This window comes from Vitis riparia, chromosome 19, assembly GCF_004353265.1.
Source record: "Vitis riparia cultivar Riparia Gloire de Montpellier isolate 1030 chromosome 19, EGFV_Vit.rip_1.0, whole genome shotgun sequence".
Taxonomy (NCBI): Eukaryota; Viridiplantae; Streptophyta; class Magnoliopsida; order Vitales; family Vitaceae; genus Vitis; species Vitis riparia.
Window position 1 is genome coordinate 16,754,666 of NC_048449.1, and position 22,139 is coordinate 16,776,804.

General features: G+C 33.7%; 3 protein-coding genes and 1 pseudogene across 4 annotated transcripts; 3 read left to right on the forward strand and 1 right to left on the reverse strand.

The window, feature by feature from the left end:
• The first annotated feature begins 4,987 nt into the window (after window positions 1-4,987).
• Window positions 4,988-12,048, forward strand: LOC117908374 (annotated as a pseudogene).
• On the forward strand, window positions 7,436-9,804 carry LOC117908261 (disease resistance protein RPV1-like). The gene is made up of 2 exons (XM_034821881.1): window positions 7,436-8,564; window positions 9,389-9,804. The coding sequence occupies exons 1-2, from the start codon at window positions 7,436-7,438 to the stop codon at window positions 9,802-9,804; spliced, it is 1,545 nt and encodes a 514-aa protein (XP_034677772.1).
• LOC117908375 (protein PARTING DANCERS homolog) lies at window positions 9,090-21,987 on the forward strand. Of its 2 annotated transcripts, XM_034821956.1 has the most exons (10): window positions 9,090-9,183; window positions 9,268-9,892; window positions 11,213-11,268; window positions 19,945-20,069; window positions 20,147-20,235; window positions 20,686-20,781; window positions 20,857-20,951; window positions 21,029-21,069; window positions 21,172-21,255; window positions 21,705-21,987. In XM_034821956.1, exons 4-10 carry the CDS (start codon window positions 19,962-19,964, stop codon window positions 21,852-21,854), a joined length of 663 nt encoding a protein of 220 aa, XP_034677847.1. In that variant the 5' UTR covers window positions 9,090-9,183; window positions 9,268-9,892; window positions 11,213-11,268; window positions 19,945-19,961; the 3' UTR covers window positions 21,855-21,987. The 2 variants fall into 2 exon arrangements, with proteins under 2 accessions (XP_034677847.1, XP_034677846.1); XM_034821955.1 differs by lacking the exons at window positions 9,090-9,183; window positions 9,268-9,892; window positions 11,213-11,268 and adding an exon at window positions 18,342-18,524.
• On the reverse strand, window positions 13,599-18,211 carry LOC117908378. The gene is made up of 4 exons (XM_034821957.1): window positions 18,086-18,211; window positions 17,943-17,996; window positions 17,647-17,698; window positions 13,599-14,155 (listed from the first exon to the last, which is right to left on the reverse strand). Exons 1-4 carry the CDS (start codon window positions 18,184-18,186, stop codon window positions 13,925-13,927), a joined length of 438 nt encoding a protein of 145 aa, XP_034677848.1. The 5' UTR covers window positions 18,187-18,211; the 3' UTR covers window positions 13,599-13,924.
• Window positions 21,988-22,139: the final 152 nt, after the last annotated feature.

Consider the following 22,139-nt stretch of genomic DNA (forward strand, 5'->3'; position numbering starts at 1 on the left):
GAATGTCAACCTCGGGCCCTCTCTGCTCAAAGTCCCTTTGAGGGTCCAACCCATCCTCCATCTCTCTAATCTCGGCCTCCTCCTCTGATACAGGGTGTATCTGATCATGTCCCCGAGCCTGTCGCTCGACTTTCCTAACCCAGGAGCCATCGGGTGCCTTCTCGAACTTCATGCGGCCTAGAGACTGCTCATCATACGTGTCATAAGTGGTGGGGGCCTCAAGATCTGTCTCTCTACTCAAGTTGATCCCGGCATCCTTGAAAGCACGGGTAAGGAAGCGGCCGTAGGGGAGTACACGTGTCGAGCTCTCAACACAGGAGATCATGTGCATCATCATAAGGTAGCCAACATGAATCTGTCTCCCGGTGAGGATCGAGTCAACAATGAAAGCCTCGAGGTAGGAGACCTCATCTCGATGTCCTCCACGTGGCAAGAGAATCGAAGAAATCATATGGTGAAGGACTCGGCTAGTCACTGTCAAGCTGTGAGCCGATGGTTTGCCCATCCCCTGAGGTTCGGCATGTCCACACAACCTCTGAACAGCCTCTATAGCATCAAATCCCTGCACAGTGGGCCACGCCTTGGCCTCATAAACATGGAGTCCAACCGAAGGGATGTCGAGAATGCGGCAGATGCTCTCAGGACTCAAACGGATCTCAACGCCTCTCATAGTGGATAATACGGGTCCTCCAACCCCATAGGTCGCCCGAGAATAGAAAGCCCGCACCAGAGTCGGGAAGACGGGCTCAGAGATCGTCACAACGGGCAGCCATCCCATCCGTCCGAACAACCCCTCAAAGCCAAAGTGCCGAAGTTGGGAGAAATTGACATTTCTCCTTGGGATGACTTTCCTCTTAGCAAATTTTTGCTTGTAGCGCTGATGGTCCTCATTCGAACTGAAGAGTGACGTGTCAAACCTCGCCTTTCGGCGAGCCTCCGTCTGCTCGGGCTGAGATGCCTCAACAGGGCGCTTGCTCTAAGCCCTGGAAGTGCTCGTCTCTCTCCGTGGTGCCATCAATGTAGTGAAAGAGGTGAAGAAGGAGTCCAAACAAGGAATGAAAGCAAAAAGGAAGATGCAACCACAAACCCGAAACCCTATACGCCTGGAGATGAAGCTGAATAGCCCTCACATGCGTGGTGAAGAGAGGAGACGCCCTAAAGAGGTGAAACCCTGGGTTTAAAACCAAAACCCTTGCCCAAATCCGTCCCAAAATGAAGTCCTCGGCCTGCAAACGGTCCGAAATCTGGCAAAAAACTCTTCGGGAAGCAAGGATATGAAGGGGCGGGAAGCTCTGGAGGCGAAAATGGGATAAATGAAGCTCACGGGGGCCTTTTTAAAATCTCTGTCCCGACAAACCGGTCGACCGGTTACACAACCGGTCGACCGTCTGGTCATCGCTATTATCTTTGTAAAAAAGGGGAAAAAAAATTATAAATTGATATTATTATTGTAACATCATCTACAAAATTAAATAAAATAAAGTTATTAAATAAAATAATTTAAACTATAAATATTATAAAAATATTAAATTGGATTTAGATTAGGTTTGGGTTGTTCGAATTTTTATTTGTATTTCAGCTTAATTAAGTTTGGAAAAAAAAAATTGTACCCTAAGATTATAAATAATTGTCGAACCTTATCCAAATTAAGGTTGGCTTAAGTCATGACAACTTGCCTAAATTGCACCTCCTAATTCCGATTATCCAAAAAATACTTGATGGCCTATTGAAGAAAAAGGATCAAATCTCAATAACCCCTTAAATGAGGATTCAACATAAGATCAACATTTTTTAAACAAGTCAATTTTGGAACGACTTTGTGGGATTGAAAGAAACTAACAAAAACCAACAAAGGTACAAAAACTAATGCATATGGTGGTAGCATAAAGTTATATAATTCATTAGTTACTTCCAATGCAATTATTATGATTTGTGCGAACGGTCATTTATTCGTACCCTCCCAAATCTCCACTTCTTTGGAGTTTTTAAAATTTTTTGGGGCATCATATGGCTTGGATGTTGTTTAAATAGGTTCGTTACACTTAGAAGGTGGTCAAATGATATCCGAAAAAATCGAAATCCAAAAATACAAAAAAAATCACAAGGGTACGAAGAATGTGAGGAATCCTCACATTGTTCGTACCCTCCCAAATCTCCACTTCTTTGGAGTTTTTAAAATTTTTTGGGGCATCATATGGCTTGGATGTTGTTTAAATAGGTTCGTTACACTTAGAAGGTGGTCAAATGATATCTGGAAAAATCGAAAGGCAAAAATACTAAAAAGTTCTCAAGGGTACGAAGAATGTGAGGAATCCTCACATTGTTCGTATCCTCCCAAATCTCCACTTCTTTGGAGTTTTTAAAAATTTTTGGGGCATCATATGGCTTGGATGTTGTTTAAATAGGTTCGTTACACTTAGAAGGTGGTCAAATGATATCCGGAAAAATCGAAAGGCAAAAATACTAAAAAATTCACAAGGGTACGAAGAATGTGAGGAATCCTCACATTGTTCATACCCTCCCAAATCTCCACTTCTTTGGACTTTTTAAAATTTTTTGGGGCATCATATGGCTTGGATGTTGTTTAAATAGGTTCGTTACACTTAAAAGGTGGTCAAATGATATCCGGAAAAATCAAAATGCAAAAATACTAAAAAATTCACAAGGGTACGAAGAATGTGAGGAATCCTCACATTGTTCGTACCCTCCCAAATCTCCAATTCTTTGGAGTTTTTAAAATTTTTTAGAGCATCATATGGCTTGGATTTTGTTTAAATATGTTCGTTACACTTAGAAGGTGGTCAAATAATATCCGAAAAAATCGAAATCCAAAAATACTAAAAAATTCACAAGGGTACGAACAATGTGAGGATTCCTCACATTCTTCGTACCCTCCCAAATCTCCACTTCTTTGGAGTTTTTAAAATTTTTTGGGGCATCATATGGCTTGGATGTTGTTTAAATAGGTTCGTTACACTTAAAAGGTGGTCAAATGATATCCGGAAAAATTGAAATGCAAAAATACTAAAAAATTCACAAGGGTACGAAGAATGTGAGGAATCCTCACATTGTTCGTACCCTCCCAATTCTCCACTTCTTTGGACTTTTTAAAATTTTTTGGGGCATCATATGGCTTGGATGTTGTTTAAATAGGTTTGTTACACTTAGAAGGTGGTCAAATGATATCCGGAAAAATCGAAATCCAAAAATACTAAAAAATTCACAAGGGTACGAAGAATGTGAGGAATCCTCACATTGTTCGTACCCTCCCAAATCTCCACTTCTTTGGAGTTTTTAAAATTTTTTGGGGCATCATATGACTTGGATGTTGTTTAAATAGGTTCGTTACACTTAGAAGGTGGTCAAATGATATCCGGAAAAATCGAAATCCAAAAATACAAAAAAATTCACAAGGGTACGAAGAATGTGAGGAATCCTCATATGCTTCGTACCCTCCAGATTCTCCACTTGTTTCAGATTCTCCACTTGTTTGAAGTTTTTAAACTTTTTTGGAACTTAATATGGCTTGGATATTGTTTAAATAAGTTCATTACACTTAGGAGGTGGTCAAATGATTTCCGGAAAAATCCAAATCCAAAAAATACTCAAAAATTCAGTACATTTTGAGGGTGTGAAATGGATCGAAAAATTCAAAATGGAAATTTACCGAAAAAATATGTGAGGGGTTTGGATTTCCATATTGTTAGTAATTATACCTTTTTCGTATTTTCAATATTTCAACCAATTTTTTTTGAAAAGCTAAGAAATAATTTAATCATATATTCTCAATTAATAATTAGTACACAACTAATTTAATTTTAATTTAATATATATTTTATAAAATTTAGCTCTAGTTTTCCTATTTTTTTAACTTCATAAACCAATTATATTGCTTTTCACACTTCAAATATTCGTCAAATTTTTGTCAACAAATTATTTGATGTTAAAATAAATTAAATTTACTTTTCCTTAATTTCTAAATTATATCACTAAATTCTTTATAATTTTTTATTTATTTTAAATTTAATTTTTATGTGGGGTTTAATCACTTTATAGTACAAAAATAAAAATAAAAACTGTAATTTATTTTTTCAAAAATTTCTTTATTTTTCTGTTTCATAAAAAAAATTTCCTAAACAAAATAATTACATTAAACAAATTTATAATTGGTTAATGTAATAAATGTAACAATGTGTGTTGCATGGGATTATTTCCCATGGCAACCGGTTGGTTGACTTGAAGAAGAGGTTTTGCTTTTTTTTTTATTTTATTTAAAATGCCATGTGTCTCTACCCTATTAGCCCAAAAAAGTGGGTATGGTACCGAAAAGTGCTTTTCGGTACCGTAGCAAGACCCATTACCATGCCTCCATTTTTTACCCAATTGGTTCGGAGGTTTGCTTTCATACGGGATATTAGGTTGGATCCTAATAGGGGAAAGGACTCATACCAGTAATATCGAAAGGCTTCGACTGGTCAAAGGAATACAAAAGTTCGAAATTTCAAGGAAAGGACTTATGGCAATTGTATTGAAAGGCTTTGACTAGGTCAAAGGGAAAGGGCCAATGGGCATAGTGGGTTTGTGGTGGGTGGGTCTTTCTCTATAGTTTTTTTAAAAGCCACCGACCTCCCCACTCATTACTCCTTCACATGCTTATGCATTGGGACCCCAAAAAATGGGAAAAGGATCACCTGCTTGCATGTGTTGGGACAATCGATGTTTCGTTTTTGCGTGAGGACCCAAAGATGCCGTAGGGATATCAAGTATTGACTGACCACAAGTTAATCCTCAACTCTCTTTAAGCTTTCATCCACAAACTCTCCAACAATGGCTTCCTCTACCCAAAAACCCTCTTCTTCTTCTTCTTCTTCTACCTCAATCCGTCAATATAACTTCGATGTGTTCTTGAGTTTTAGAGGTGAAGACACCCGCTACAATTTTACGGATCATTTATTCGTAAATTTGGATCGGATGGGGACTAACACTTTCAGAACTTTTAAAAACTATTGAAGAATCAAGAATTTCCATAGTTGTGTTCTCAAAAGACTATGCTCGGTCCAAGTGGTGTTTGGATGAGTTAGCGAAGATCATGGAGTGTAGGGAAAAAATGGAACAAATAGTCTTGCCGATGTTCTACCACGTGGATCCTTCCGAAGTGCGAAAGCAAACAGGGAGCTTCAGAGAGGCATTTTCCATTCATGTGAGAAATGTAGATGCGGAAAAGCTGCAAAGGTGGAGGGATTCCGTGACTGACGCAAGCAATCTAAGTGGTTTCCATGTGAAGGATGATGGGTAACTTCAACTTCCTTAACTTGTGCTTTCGATTTAATTAAGTTATAAGGATTTAGTTGTCTTAAATCAAGTTAATAATTTTGTATAGTAAAGCTTGCTTTGTGATGTTATTAATAGTAGGCTCAAAACTTGTTGCCTTCTCATTATGTGTAAAATGTTCAATATATTGGGTTCTTTTAATACTTTTTACATCTTTTATGCCCTTACTTCTGTTATATTGACAAAATCAAGTGAATATCACTAAATTTGCTTCATATTTGTTATCTTTTGCAATTCATTATAACTCATGAAGTGTCACATTGTACTTTATAATGGGCAGGTATGAGTCAAAGCATATTGAGGAAATTACTAACGGGATTTGTAAAAGATTGAATCCCAAGCTTTTGCATATTGACGATGATATAGTTGGGATATATTCTCACCTAGAAGACTTTAAATTATTGTTAGATAATCACTCGAATGACGTTCTTGTGGTTGGGATCTATGGAATTGGCGGAATTGGTAAAACTACCATTGCCAAGATTGTTTATAATGAAATCCAATGTCAATTCAATGGTGCTTGCTTCCTCCAAGATGTCAGAGAGAGATCCAAAAATGGTTGTCAACTTCAACTACAAAAACAACTTCTTCGTGGTATAGTGGGCCAAGAAGTAGAGTTTAGTGATATCAATGAAGGGATCAATATAATAAAGAGCAGACTCGGCTAAAAAAAAGTTCTTATTGTTATTGATGATGTGGATCATTTGGAGCAATTAAAGTTATTAGCTGAAAGTCCTAAATGGTTTGGTCCAGGAAGTAGAATTGTCATTACAACCAGAAACCAACATCTGTTGGTTGAGTATGAAGTGACTATATCATATGAGGCTACAAAATTACATTATGAGGAAGCTCTTCAACTCTTCAGACAACATGCCTTTAAACAAAATGATCCTAAAGAAGATTATGTAGACCTCTCAAATCGCATGGTACAATATGCTCAAGGTCTCCCTTTGGCCCTTAAGGTTCTAGGTTCTTTTCTTAAAGGCTTGACAATAGATGAATGGAAAAGCACATTGGATAAAATTAAAAAAAAAAAACCCATGAAGGAAATTAATGATGTGCTTAGAATAAGCTTTGATTGGCTTGATCCTTCTCAAAAGGAGGTTTTCTTGGACATTGCGTGTTTCTTCAAAGGTGAATGCAAAGATGTTGTGTTAAGAATATTAGATGGTTGCAAGTTAAATTCAATGAGCAACATAAGAGTTCTATGTGATAGATGTTTGGTAACTATCTTTAGCAACGTCGTACACATGACTTGATACAACAGATGGGTTGGGCAATTGTTCGTGAAGAATGTCCCAGGGACCCAAACAAATGGAGTAGATTGTGGGATGTTGATGATATTTATGATGCATTTTCTAGACATGAGGTATGAATTAAATGCCTAAATATAGTTATTTAAATATTTATAATCAATTTTTTTAGTGGTTAATTGTCTATATAATTGTAGTTAGGATTTTTATCTTGTGTTGTTCCCTTATTTTTCATTATTGTTTTTCCAGGGGATGAAAAATATTCAAACCATATCTTTAGACTTGTCTAGATCAAAAGAAATACAGTTCAGTACAAAAGTGTTTGCTAAGATGAAGAAACTTAGGTTGCTTAAAATCTATTGCAATGATCATGATGGTTTGACAAGAGAGGAGTATAAAGTGCATCTTCCTAAAGACTTTGAATTTCCTCATAATTTGAGATATCTTCATTGGCAAAGATGCACTTTGAGGTCTTTACCTTCAAGGTTTTATGGAGAGGAGCTTATTGAAATCAACTTGAAGTCTAGCAACATAAAAAAGCTTTGGAAAGGGAATAAGGTATGACCATTATTTAATGTTCTTTTCTTTTTAATAATTTTCAAGTAGAAGAATTTTTTTTATTAAAAGAATGTCTTTTGTTACAGTGTCTTGGAAAACTAAAGGGCATTGATTTAAGTAACTCAAAACAACTTGTCAAAATGCCAAAATTCTCAAGCATGCCGAATTTGGAGAGACTAAATCTTGAAGGTTGTACAAGTTTGTGTGAACTTCATTCATCTATTGGCGATCTCAAACGATTGACTTACTTGAATTTAGGAGGATGTGAGTAGCTCCAAAGCTTTCCAACTAACATGAAGTTTGAATCTCTTGAAGTCCTTTATCTCAGTCAATGTCGAAAGTTGAAGAAGATTCCTAAGTTCCATGGGAATATGAAACATTTGAAGGAACTTCATTTAAACAAGAGTGGGATTAAAGAGCTACCAAGTAGCATTGTGTATTTATCATCTCTTGAAGTCCTTGATCTCTCGGATTGTTCAAACTTTGAGAAATTTCCTGAGATCCATGAGAATATGAAATTTTTATGGCAGCTTGATCTATGTTTCAGTGGTATTAAAGCACTCCCAAACAGCATTGGGTATTTGGAATCTCTTGAAATTCTTGACCTCTCATATTGCTCAAAATTTGAGAAATTCCCAGAGATAAGAGGGAATATGAAATGTTTGAAGGGGCTTTATTTAGATAAGACTGCTATTAAGGAACTCCCAAATAGCATTGGGTCCTTGACCTCTCTCGAAATTCTTTCTCTTAGAAAATGTTCAAAGTTTGAGAAATTTTCGGATGTATTTACCAATATGGGACTTTTATGTGAGCTAGATTTATATAAGAGTGGTATTAAGGAACTCCCAAATAGCATTGGGTCCTTGACCTCTCTCGAAATTCTTTCTCTTAGAAAATGTTCAAAGTTTGAGAAATTTTCGGATGTATTTACCAATATGGGACTTTTATGTGAGCTAGATTTATATAAGAGTGGTATTAAGGAACTCCCAGGCAGCATTGGATGTTTGGAATCTCTTGAACATCTTGACCTATCATATTGCTCAAACTTTGAGAAATATCCAGAGATCCAAGGGAATATGAAAATCTTAAAGGAGCTTTCTTTAAAGCACACCGCTATTAAGGAACTCCCAGGCAGCATTGGACGTTTGGAATCTCTTGAAATCCTTGACCTCTCATATTGCTCAAACTTTGAGAAATTTCCAGAGATCCAAGGGAATATGAAATTCTTGAAGGCGCTTTCTTTAAAGCACACCGCTATTAAGGAACTCCCAAATAGCTTTGGGTGCTTGCAGGACCTTGAAATTCTTGACCTCGGTGGTTGCTCAAATCTTGAGAGGTTTCCTGAGATCCAAAAAAATATGGGAAACCTACGGGATCTTTCTCTACAGGAAACTGCTATTAAAGGATTACCCTGCTCAATAGGTTATCTCACTGGACTTCATCACTTACATTTGGAAAATTGTAGAAACTTGAGAAGTCTTCCAGACATATGTGGGTTGAAATCCATATGGAACAATTAGAATGCCTTTTGTTACGTGAAACGGGCATAACAGAGCTGCCATCATCAATTGAACACCTGAGAGGTCTTGAATCCTTGGAATTGATCAATTGTGAGAACCTTGTGGCTCTTCCCAATAGCATTGGTAGTTTGACATGTCTTACTAGTTTTCGTGTTCGTAACTGTACAAAGCTCCATAACTTACCTGACAATTTGAGAGGCCTACGGCATTGCCTAATGAACTTAGATCTAGGTGGTTGCAATCTAATGGAGGGAGAAATCCCCAGTGATTTATGGTGCTTATCCTCACTGGAATATTTAGATGTAAGTGAAAACCGTATTCGTTGCATACCCGCTTGCATCGATCGACTTTTTAGGCTCCAAACCCTTTACATGAATCACTGCCCGATGCTCGAAGAAATTGTACGGCTTCCATTAGGTTTAAAAGATATGGAGGCACATGGTTGTCCATGCCTAGAAACTGAAACTTTCTCAAGTCCACTTTGGTCTTCTCTGCTCAAACTCTTCAAATTTGCAATTCAGGTATCAGTTTCATGGCAGAATTATTTATTTAGTTTTTATAATTAAAAAAAAAAAAAGAGATTTACATGACATTTTTTTCTACAGTGGACATTTGTTCAGCGGGGGAGATTCGTCATTCCAGGAAGTAGTGGAATACCAGAGTGGGTAAGCCATCAGAGAATGGGGTGTGAAGTAAGAATAGAGCTCCCAATGAATTGATATGAAGATAACAACTTCTTGGGATTTGTTCTATTCTTCCATCATGTTCCCCTTGATGATGATGAATGTGAGACAACAGAAGGTGATCCACATTGTGAATTGACGATATCCCATGGTGATCAATCTAAACGACTGGTGAAGATACCGTTTTATTCTGATTGTAAAACCTACGTATCATATAGCAGCGACCCCCACCTCTGCTGCTACAGAGGTAGCCCATCAGATCCAGCAATTTGGGTGACGTGTTTCTCTCAGACTGAGATTCCCCGTGAGTATCGATCCAGTTGGTGGAACAACTTTAAGGCTCTCGTCCACACTCGAATCGGTTATGGCTCTTTTACGTGTGGCGATAACGCATGCTTTCAAGTGAAAAGCTGTGGGATACATCTCTTGTACGCCCAAGATGAGATGCATTGCCCTTAGCCGTCAAGAGGAAGCCTTGGTGACAGAGAAGATCACCCAGCCTTCTCTAGTTTCCAAAAGATCAAAGCTTTATTTAAACCCTAGCAAGGTATGTCTTCTCTCTTTTTTATTTATTAGATGGAATTAGTGAAAAGAGAAATATCTAGATAACTTTTAAAATCATATCCTAGTGACTGATTTTTTATTTTTTTATTTTTATTTTTTTGTTTTTTTTCTTTCCTAAAAAAATATTTTAGAACTTATTATTTGGAGTAGATTATTGAATTTAAAAGGAAGTCATGCAATTTAGAGGGTAAAATTATATGTGTAGAGCTTAACAATTATGATACGTTTCTTAAATTGATTGATTATGGGATCCATCTATAAACAACCTAAAAGGTGAGAGCATGACTTAGGGCCTGTGGGCTTGGCGCAAAATATCTTTTTATTTATTTAGGAATTTTAAAAAATAAAAATTAAAAGTACAAGCTTTGTTTAGCTCCTAAGAAAATGATTTTTGTATGAGAAAAAAGAAAAAAAAAAATCATTTTGTATGAGAGGAAAAAAAATATATACTAGATAGATTATTTAGATTATATTCTACTTAATTATTGATAAATTTTAATTTTATTTAAATAATTTATGTTTTATTAAACAATTTTCTTAGTGGTAGGTTGTTTTGGTTGACTCTAAGATTTTTAAAATACCTAAGTTTTTAGGATTATTCATGTGGCAACTAATTTACTATTGATAATGATGGTGCTACATTTATATTATATTGTTAGAAACAAGTTTTGAATAAAATTTTATCATTTTAATTATTTAAAAGATTCTTAAAATTTATTTCTAAAATTATTGAATTTTTAAAGTTTTGCTAAAAAAATGTAAAAATTTTAAAAATTTATGATCACATTTCTTGCTTTCTTTAAAAAAAATAAAAATAAAAATAAAAAAATCCTATGAAAATATTGCTTGAATTTTTATTAATTTTTAACTAAAATTTAAAAATTATCAACTTTTTTTTTTTTAATCATTTCATGCTTCATAGTTTTATTCTTTCACAATCAATGTCAATAATTAAAACGTTTGTTTTTTTTTTTTTTGTTCCATTTTTTATTTTTTATTTTTTGTTTCATAACTAATATAAGTAATCATATATTTTGTTAAATGATCATGAAATATAAAAAATTTTGTATGTTTATTACAATTCATGTTTCTTTTTAATTTTTGCTTGTTTTTTTTTAACTTAATTTGCCCCTACCCATCTACTTCACCATTGCTTTGAGGCCATATCGAAATAGTTTGAAACATATAACTTATATGCTTCTCATTTTATATTTATATTTTTTATTTTATTTAGTCATTACAATATATTAAAAATTATGAGATTCTATTTGTGTTATTAAGTCATTACAATAAAATAAAAAAGAGAAATCAAATCAGAAAAAATGAAGATGTCTCTAGTTTCAAACTCTACTTAGTAAGGTATGTCTTCTCAATCTTTGGTTTTATTGAATATTAAAATATTTACGACAATTTTTAATATGATTACATGCTTGGAAGAATATGAAGTTTGATATGGGATTAGATGGTCAAGTCATTCAAATAGGTTCTATTTTTTCTTCTCTTTTTTTTTTTTTTTTTTTTTTTTTTTTTTTTTTTTTTGCTTTATTTTAATTTATTTGTTTTTAATTATCCCAAAATTTTACAAAATTTGGAGATCCCATATTCTTAGGTCTAAGTTTAAAACTCCTTTATTTTTTCTAATAAATATCTGAGGACCCTATCAAAGCTTTATCTTTGGAATGAATTATTGAATTTAAAAAGAAAGATCATATTACAATAGCTATTTTGGTAGGCCAAAATTTTTGTTTGAATTATGAATTGGTAGGCCAAACGATTATCATATGTTTTTCAAATTGCACAATTATCTTATAAGCATGGGTTGATATTTATTTTGATCTTACTTTTCTTTATTTTTAAAGATGACATTATGATATACTCGTGGAACCATGACTAATCGTTGTCGTTGGTCAGGATGCTGAGGAAACATGACTAACTATTGGTCCTAGAATTGGAAGTGGTGGCAGAGATGCAGTATTGAACCAGAATGAGAATACCATAAAAGAGACTTTTTGTTTGGATTGTGGATTTTAATTTGTATGTTTTTAAGCATGGATAATTTGAATTGTGGATTTGAATTTGTATGTTTTTAGGTATGAATAATTTTATTTATTTGAAGTTATTCACAAGTGCTTTTAAGAATGACTTTGACACATCGATAAATTATCCTCTTATATCTATTAAGATCATATGCATAGTAAACAAACTAGCTTAAATTCTTTTACTGTGTTTTAATTATGGTGCAAATTATTTTGTAGTGTCGTATGAAAAGAGATATTCAATATTTAACTACAAATGTAGTCAATCATAATCCAAATACTATAAAAAAAATGTTATCATAATCTCAACTAGTATCGTTAAATCCTATCTTTGATAGCTCTAGTTTAAAATCTCTTAAACCTAAACTGCAAAAATCATTTTGTTAAATCCAAACATTATTTTGTTTGATGACCATTTTTATACACCTATTTTAAATTATTTATAGGGTCATTTTTATCTTGTTCTTATTTTTTTTGTCTCATGAAACATTTAATGCACCTACTTCATATCACTAAAAGAAGGGAAAATATGTCGAATAATAAAAGGAATTTAAATAAAATATGCCAATATGACTACATTTTAATACTTGAATTGTGAGGAATGTTTATAGGGCTTAGTCATGTCCAAGGTTCATTACTCAATTTGTTTAACCCATTTTTTTTTATATATATATATTTCTTTTCTTATAATAAGTGTAAATACATCATAATTTTATTTATTCAATTCAACTTAATACAAGTGTTTGATAAAATTGAAAATTAAGTACTAAAAAAACCATTATTCTAAATTATAAGTAATGAAATTGTAAATGTTGAATTAGTATAAAGTAGAGTAAGAATTTTTATTTTTATTTTTATTTTTATTTTTTTGCATTTCTATAACAAGAAGTACAGATATTTTGTAACATATATTTTCTACATTTGAAATTTTGTAGTGTCTTTTGAGAGAGAGATGACCTCTTGCTAAGAGACACAATTATGCCCCCAGCCTCATGTGCTAAATGAGTTACCTGGATCACATTTCTTTTCTTTTTTATAAGCACACTTCCTAACTCTTATATATATATATATATTGAAGAATAAAAATACACAAAATGAACTACTAAAGAGGTGCACTAAATTACGCAGAAAGTATACAAAGGGTGCCAAGCAAAAGGGAAAAAAAAAGAGAGGCGCAAGTCCTTGCAACTCTTTCCTAACTTCAACACACCCTGCAGGACCCAAAGTTGTCAGAAACTCTCTACAAGTTCTGATCCAAATCCTTGGTAATTCAATGGTAGTAGACACATAGCCGGCTACTTCAACCACCAAATGACATAAACTCTCTACAAGGTCCCCAGGCACCCTTCTGATACCTGTGGACTCTAACTCGGTACCCAGCTGTATGTTTGTGGCAGCAGTTATCCCTTGATGAACTTCTACTGGAAAATTAGATCACATCAGAAGAAAGGCACCATTCCAACTTACAAGCTATTCAAACTTAGGATCCCATCTACTTTAGGAAAAAAGATAATAACACTAAAATAAAGTTTCTCCAAGAGAGCAAGAGGAAACTTGACAGTCTCATTTCCCATAAAGCAAATTAAGAAACACATAAATCAAACACCAATGAGCCATTTCTTTCTAAGAAAAACTAAGTGCTTCAATGGTTTCTCTAACTTGTACATTCTTAATAACTGAGATTCATTGCCAAGTCAAATAACCAATTCTGGAATACCTCATACAAGTAGAAGAATTGATATCGAATGTATGGTGATACTTTAAGTTAATGCCATTGGGATCTACAAATTTAACTAATAAAGAATCCGATCCAATAAATACAGACCCTTCAACCATCTCTTGAGATAGAAGACACTATCAAAATTAGATTCACCATCCCCATCATTATAATAACCAATGCCACCTAATCAAAACCGTATACATGCCCAATATTAATCCAATACAAGACAACTGATATTGTGTTACACAAATTTGCAAACTTATGTTGTACTAGCCATTTGTGACTCACTGCTACCTCTATGTGGATGTGAGGAGGAATCAGTAGCATGCAATGTCGAATTTCCTTTGATGGCAAACAAGTTGAATTCTGGTTTTTGTATAGAAGACATAAATTTGTGAAATCGATCATCAAAACTAGCTTTTAGTTCCTGTGGTGATAGAAGGTTTGGCCTTTCAAGAACTTTAACCGCAGTGTTTGCTGCAAGGTTAATCTGTGATACGGCAATGGCAAAACAAATTAGTGAAAAGCTCTTTCTGGTGAGGTCTATAAATGTTTACTTCCAAAACCAAAGTTCAAAATAGAAAAGCATTCAAAATTCTTACGCATTCTATCCTGAAGAAAGTAAGACATAGCAAGAAAATAAGAGTGCACAAGGTATAACTCAATTAGACAAAACAAAAAGAAGACAACATAAAAAATAAAAATAAATAAATAAATAAAAATAAAAGAACAGTAATAGAAAAGCAGGCATACAGACCATTCCTAAACCTGTTACATGCTTACCTGGCATAATCAACCTTTACTTTGGATGGGGGTTGTGGTAGTTTTGCAAAAGCCAACACAAAAACTAAAGGAAATGTATTGAGATCCTTATTTGTTTGGTTAGAAGAAAGGTTGCCCAGTTAGATGATTGTTTTGGGTTCATCAACAATACGAGTGTAGTGTAGTGCAAGTTCTATTGTTGCTTCTCTGCTTTTCTCTCTTCCCATTTCTTGATAGTCATATGACATGTACCATACATGTGTACCCCAATTGAGCACTCTTACTGTGATAGAATATATATTATATTATTTTACCTATTTAGATATAAAAATTAATATATATATATATATATATACTACTAACCAAAATCTAAATATTAGTAAAACCAAAATCTCAATCAATACGATAAAGGAAAAGATAACCCACCAAATCAACCTTCACATTCATCATTGGCTTTTAAGAAGCTTTATAGTAAAACAAACAAAAAAAACAAAGAAGTGCAGTGAGTCCCTTGATAATAAACACTAAACCAAATTATGGCATTTTATACCAATCATGCATCATTAACATTTAGCCAGTTTCTAAATTACACTTTAAATTAAAACCCTGATAAGTCAGCACTTCAAAACCCTTCACTTACACAGCACCCTAAAACCAACAAAACAGTAGGCAATCACTGGATCAAGCTTTAAAATTTTAATATAACAGCTCATCAATCACTCCTCGAGGAAAGGAAAAAATAAAAATAAAAAGACTAAACATCTTAACAAGGACGAAACTATTGGAAACAGATGGAATATCGGGGACTGGATTTCATAAAAATTTTGGAAATTTCAGACATAAATTTAAAAAAAAAAGTGCATATCAATGGAACAAAACTTAATTAAAACTCATAGAAATATGAGAAAAAATTCCAAGATAACAATATATATATTAAATTTGTTTAAGAAAAACAATATTTGTATGATAAAATTTGTGACTTGAACAATAACATGCAGTACTTGAAAATGCATTTACTACTAAAATGATTATCTATCTAGTTTTGATGTATTTAAGAATATATATATATATATAATTATTTTTTATTTTAAAATGTTTATAATCTTATTTAGAAGTTCATGTTTCTCTTGTATTTAACTACAAATACAAAAGATTTTAAAATAAAAGTTAAGAACTTAAAAAAAGTTTAAAATTAAAAAAAAAAAAATCATTATAGATGATTGTCATCAAACTCTAGTTAGTTTTTTTTTATTAGTTGGGCTCTTGTTGTGACTGTTGGAGCCCTTCCTATTTTGTATCTTTCTCCTGTTTTGGGCTTTTTTGGTGGTGGGTGTATAGGTTATGTATACCTATACATAACTTATTAAAAAATAGGTTATGTATATCATTTTCTTTTTAATATACAGTCACTTTTTTTACGCTTTTTTTAAATATATCATTTTCTTTATCTATTAAAAAAAAATATATTTCATTTTTTGCATGAATATAAAATTATTTGGTTTAGGATTCAAACAAAGCATATATATATATATATATATAACAACAAAGTTGGCCCCATAGAATTAGCCAAGACTTTCCTTTTCTTTATCTATTAAAAAAAAATATATTTCATTTTTTGCATGAATATAAAATTATTTGGTTTAGGATTCAAACAAAGCATATATATATATATATATATATATATATATATATATAACAACAAAGTTGGCCCCATAGAATTAGCCAAGACTTTCCTTGTTGAAGGGTAGGGATTCGAGGCCCTCAATCCTCACTTTAATTTTAAGCAATTTGAGATGCATTGTGCTCATGTGGCTATACATATTGATAAAATCGCCAAAATATTGGAAAAAAACTGGTCAAATCAGTCAAATATCAAAACAATTGTGATAAATTTACAAAAAAACCATCGGTTATCAACCAAACAAAATTCTTTCCATTACTTTGTTTTCACAACTGAAAATTCCATTACTTCGATGTCTCAACAACCAAAAATTCACATTTCAGTGATATTTTCACAATATTTTTTCATACCTACATCTTAACTGTATGATCCTAGGTAAAAAACAAAATCATACTTGGTCTTTGAAATTTTAGATCTAAGGATCTAAGCCTTGTGAAAAAAGAAATGGTAGAAAACTGAGAAGGGTTACAAGCCACCAGAGTCGGCATTAGTGGTCCTAATCTGAGATAAGCAAGGTGCCAATGACAAAATCTTATTAGCTCATGTTGGCCAGTGTTATTGAAAGCACCCTAGCCACAACAAGGCACAGATAAAGTGCCTTCCTTAACTGAGGCACCTTTCTTGGAAGCGAAATGCATTATGGATTACTTTATTCTCAGGAGACTCAGAGAATGAATATTTCTTTGGTTAATATACTCAAGAAAAACCAAGAGAAAAGGAATCCAAAAATGTTAACCAGTCCAATCTCACAAATACAAGTTAATTAGGCATTGAATCCTTATAAGAAGACCATCTACTAGCATGTCCTTTTTGTTCTCTGAGCCAACAGAAGCTGAGGACATCATTGAGAACGAACCACTAATCCTACACTGCTTGCCCTTTTCTCGAAGCCTTAAGTTTAAATCCTCTATTTAATATCTTCACAAGGAAGGGGATCTTTACTCTTAAATGGGTCTTATGTCTACAGTAACAACATGCTTTTTTCCCTAGCTGACAACATTACCAAATTCTTCTTTTTCATAAAATCTCCTTCTCTTGTGTTCTTCCTTTTCTTCTCAACAATAAACTTTCCACCAAAGTAGTATACTTGAAGGAAATTTAAGATATGTGAATGCAGGTTATTCAAGAGAACTATGGAAATGCCATCCTTAATTGCTAGTAAATAATGTAGATGAAAGAAAACTTTTCTATTTGCCACTATCTTCTCTCTGTTTTTGGGTGTTGAGAAACCATGGGACAATTACATCCTAATAATTTCATGGTCTTCTGATTCACAACAAAACGAAGAATTAAAGTGAATTCAACAAAATATCTGAGTGAAATTGACTTCTATAGCTTTCTTCAAGCCAAACACAGAGAGGGGAAATTTTGTTAAGGCCACAAATTTTCTTTCCACAATTTTCTTAGCGAACAAGCATCCAACTAAAACAAATAAAAAAATTAAAAAAAATTAAAAATTAAAAAAAAAAAAGAAAAAAAAAAGAAGAAGAAGAAAGAACTAGTAAATAAAAACAAACAAACCAAAACCATCACCGTACCGATTGCGAAGCCGTCTTCAGTAAAGCTGTCGCCAATGGCAATATACAAAACCTAATATTTCCAAGGAAACAAAAATTAATATACTAGGCAAAATGATATGGTAATAAAAATAAACTCATTCCTTCATACGACAACTCCGTTTGGTTGCTATGAAAATGCATGAAAAAATAAAAATAAAATAAAATAAAATAAAAAGTGAATAACTTAATCCCTAAAGCACCGTTCGAGAACATGTACGAAAAAAGATTAAATGAGTAATTAATGTTTGGTAGGTCAGAAAGTGGGGGAAACTCACATGCCTCGGCCGCCGGAAAGTGCTTCTTGGGATGGATCTTTCCATTCGTCGAATCTGAGAAAGAAAATGAAATCAAAACGAAATGAAAATCGAAAGCTTTAAATGGTAAAATCACTTTGAGAAAAGAGAAATGAGAGCATTACACCCAACCGTAACGGCGATCGAAGAGTAGACGTTTGGAAGAAGGCTTGGAAGGAGGTTTGGAGTTGGAGGTGGAAATTGAGATTTCGGGCTCCATAGTCATCCCTTTGCTAGTACCAACGATAAAGCCACTTCAAAGGAGAAGAGTGTTTTTTTTTTTTTTTCCTTCAATCCTTTTCAATGTGGAAATTTGTTTTTTTACGTGGCAAAATTAAGTGTCCAACATGGCAGTAAGGGTATGGATGAAAACAAAAAACAGAAGAAGTGGGTCATTTGGGAAATGAACAGAAATTTGGATCCCCATTTATTGCGATTATTCGAAATTTTGAATTCCATTTCATTTTCATTTCTCGTCTCATAATCTCATTGCGAAAATGGCGAATTTCAAAGCAAGTTGCAGAGATCCAACGGCTCAGAATCCTCCAAATGTCTCGAGCTCAGGTATCTTCCGTATTCTCTTTTCTGTTTGGTTACCGAGAAGATGAAGGAAATTGAGCTACGAAAAGAATGGCTTCCAAGAGAAATAAGAAAACAAAAAAATCGCTCAAAAACTGAACCAAATAGTTGAAGTTCATTTTTCAGCAACCAATTGAAGGTTCCGGAGACATTCCTTTCGAAGGAAAACTGTGTTTGTTGATATGAAAGTTTAAAGATATTGAATTTCGACATTCTCTTTTCTCTTTGGTTGCCGAGGAAGTGAAGGAAATTGAAAGATGAAAAAGGAAATTCTGATTTATATATATATATATCCTCTTAGAAACTGAATGGAATAGTTGAAGTTTATTTTCTCAGCAACCAAACGAAGGTTCCGTAAACATTCTTTTAGTGTAAAAAGTGTTTGTTCATATGAGAGTACAAAGCTATTGAAACAAGGTTGAATTCACATAACTCTCCGACTTGATTTTCACTTTTTCCTGTTACATATGAAATTGCTGCATTATTACTGATCGGAAAGTGTTGTTGATTTATTTAATTTCTCATCAGAAGTTTGCTTTCGATCATCTTTTTCCTACACATGATGTGATTGCTGATACAGAATGTTTTAGCATGCATTTACTTCTTCAATACATTCAACAGCATTTCATGTAATTTTATATAAAACCGAAAATTAGTCCCGGAATATATTTGGAGAACCAAAACTGAGGATCCCCATGGGGTAAATAGGACCATCAATTTGATATAGGCCCTGTTTGGATTGACTTTGAGAAGCCAAAAATTCTTTTTTAAGCTCAATAAGAACTTCCGTATCCGTTAATTTTGTGTAAAGAACTTATGCCTTAAAAAGGAGCTTAATATGGTAGCGAAGAAAATGTTACTTTTATGCCGGTTTGGTTCATTTGTTCCAAGAGTTTATAGCTTAAGAAAGAGCTTAATATGGAAGCCAACAAAATGTTGCTTCTTGTAGAAGCTCGATCTTGGCTTATGCAAAAAGTTATTTCATGTTTAATCAAATTTTAACAATAATGATATTAACTTTTAAAAATTGTGACTTTGGTTTCGACTTTAGCTTTGGCTTCCAACTAAACCCAAAAACAAAAGGCTAACCAAATAAGACCACCAACTATATGTATCTATATGCTATGAGCAAGTGTGTTCCTTAGGATCAAAAGCAATTGCATGGACAGGAAGTTATTCATAGGACCTGCTTACTTGTAAGTTACTGTTTTCTTTTTCATTATAAGATTAATCATTACAATGAAAAAGGATTGTTTAAGTAACAGGGACAGATATTGAGGGGTACAAATTTGCCTTTCAAATTGAAAGTTGAGCAGTTTGAGCTGACAATTGACAAAGCCTATTGGGTGACTCTGTGATTTGTTATAATGGTTGAATGGGGCTAACATTGTTTGGTGTAATGCAGGAAGTGGTGGGGTTTGTATGATGAGGAACACATGGAGAGATGAACAGCACCCATCATTCATCAACTTCATCTCCTCCTTCCTCAAAGCAAATTCTTTCCGTCTTAACTTCGTCCCGATTGCCCCTGTAATTCTCTTCCTTTGCCTGTCTTCTATGTATTTAGTGGTTCTCTCACTGATTTTTTTGAGATTTTTCATTTGTAGGATTTCATTTTCAACTGTGGTGGTTTATCAGTGGCCTTTGTTTTTGTTACAAACTGGGATGGTAACAACTACTTGCCAACCTTTAGCAGGTGGCCTTGCTTTTCTCATTATTTGGGTGTCTTGTTTTCTCTGTTTGAAGTAATGAGCCTTATAATTTGATAACAGTACACTAAGTAACTCTTAGGCTATATTTGATTCTTGGAAAGTTTAAGGGGAAAGAAAACTGAGAGGAAAAATATCAAGAAAGAAAAAGGTGAAGAAAATTTGGAAAAAAAAAAATTAAATTGTTGGCAAATACACCTTCTCCATACTTTCATCACCTTTATTTAAGGAAAATGGGGAGGGAAGTCTTTCAACATTTCCCTTTGTATTTTTTTCCTCATATTTTTCCATCACATCCAAATATAAAAAAAACCATTTTTATTAGCATTTATTTCGTTTTCTTTATATTCTTCAGAAACCAAATATAACCTTATATTTAATTTTTGGCAATCCATTTTTTTTAATATTGTGTATAACTATGAGCAATATTCATACAGGGTAAAGAAACTAAAGGAGCAATTTGCACATCTCTACATTGTCGTCACGCTTCCAACCAGGGAGCAAAATGATTCTTTTGTGCACTCTTACTTCAAGTGAGTCATCCAAAACTAGAATATGCATTTTCGCCCAGTCTCTGATTACTGTTTCGCTGTTGGTGATTGGTGAAGGCTTGGAATGGAGCTTGGAAGGCCTACATTTGTGCCAGTTCAAGACATAGAGATGGGCTTTGAGAAGATTGTGAAGATAGCTCATGCCCGTGGGGGTATAAGCCTCTTCTCTAAAGCTCATATCTCTTAACTCCTTTCAAGTAGTTCTTTAATTCAGTGCTGTATATTGCAGTATGTAAGAGGCAGGATGTGATATCCAAATTGAGGGCTGAGGTCAGTTGATTGAAGTTATTCTCTTGTTTTAATTGTGTGTCTCTGCTGTTGTCATTGTTATCCTTTATTCTTACTTCAATCTACCCTTTCTTGTCTCTAAAGAGGAAGCGATCAGTGCAAGGAATGGACGTATTCCTAAGAGTAATCACTTCCATACCTGGAATTGACAACCATGATGCAAATTCGGTAATATTATTTAACACTACTGCAGACCTCTGTTTTTTTCTTCTTTTCTTTTTATCTTGATTGCATTCAATATGCAGCAGGTCAAGTTGTTTTTCCCTTACTGCAGGGGCTTGTCATGAATCATTCAATAAATATGAAAATGCATAATGTTTGTATCATTCATTAATTTCCATAACCATTGGCTTCCCAACTACCATTGCAGCCACATAATCTCTGAATCTTGAAATTCATGAAAATAGAAAACCCAGAATTATTTTGTGGTTCTCAGAAGTAACTTAGAGGTGATATTAAGAAAGCCGAAGCTCCCATGTTTTTGTATTTATATATATGATATCAATTTTCGCATTTTCAAGTTCGAAACTTAAGATTCACCAAAGTGTACAGTCTTATATAGTATTTTCTAAGAACAAAACATGAGGTAAGAATTTTCAACTGTCTTCTCTGTTCAGCTTAATCAAGCCATTGGTTCGATCGAAGCAATTGCCAAAGCATCAAAGGATTATATTTTGGAGAACACGGACCTTTCATCTGACAAGGCGGAGACGATTACAAGGTTTTTCAGAGATCCAAAGTTTTATCTCAGTCCAAAAATCAGTTGACAGGAGAAAGAACAAGGCAGATGAGAATTCAAATGAGTGATGACAGTCTTGAGAAGGTCTCTTCAGCTCAAATTGTAAGTTTGTTGAATCCCTCTCCCTTGAATACACCTACATTTTTCTTAGTAGTGATATGATACCAGTTACCTGATTCTATATGATGATTTCTCCAATAATTTCTTTCAATGGAAGCAGGCATAACACAGCTAGGTTCATAAATCAAGTATTAGGGTTAAGAACACCAAAAAGAAAGAAGATTTTCAATTCTCAAAATCTGCGTATTTTACT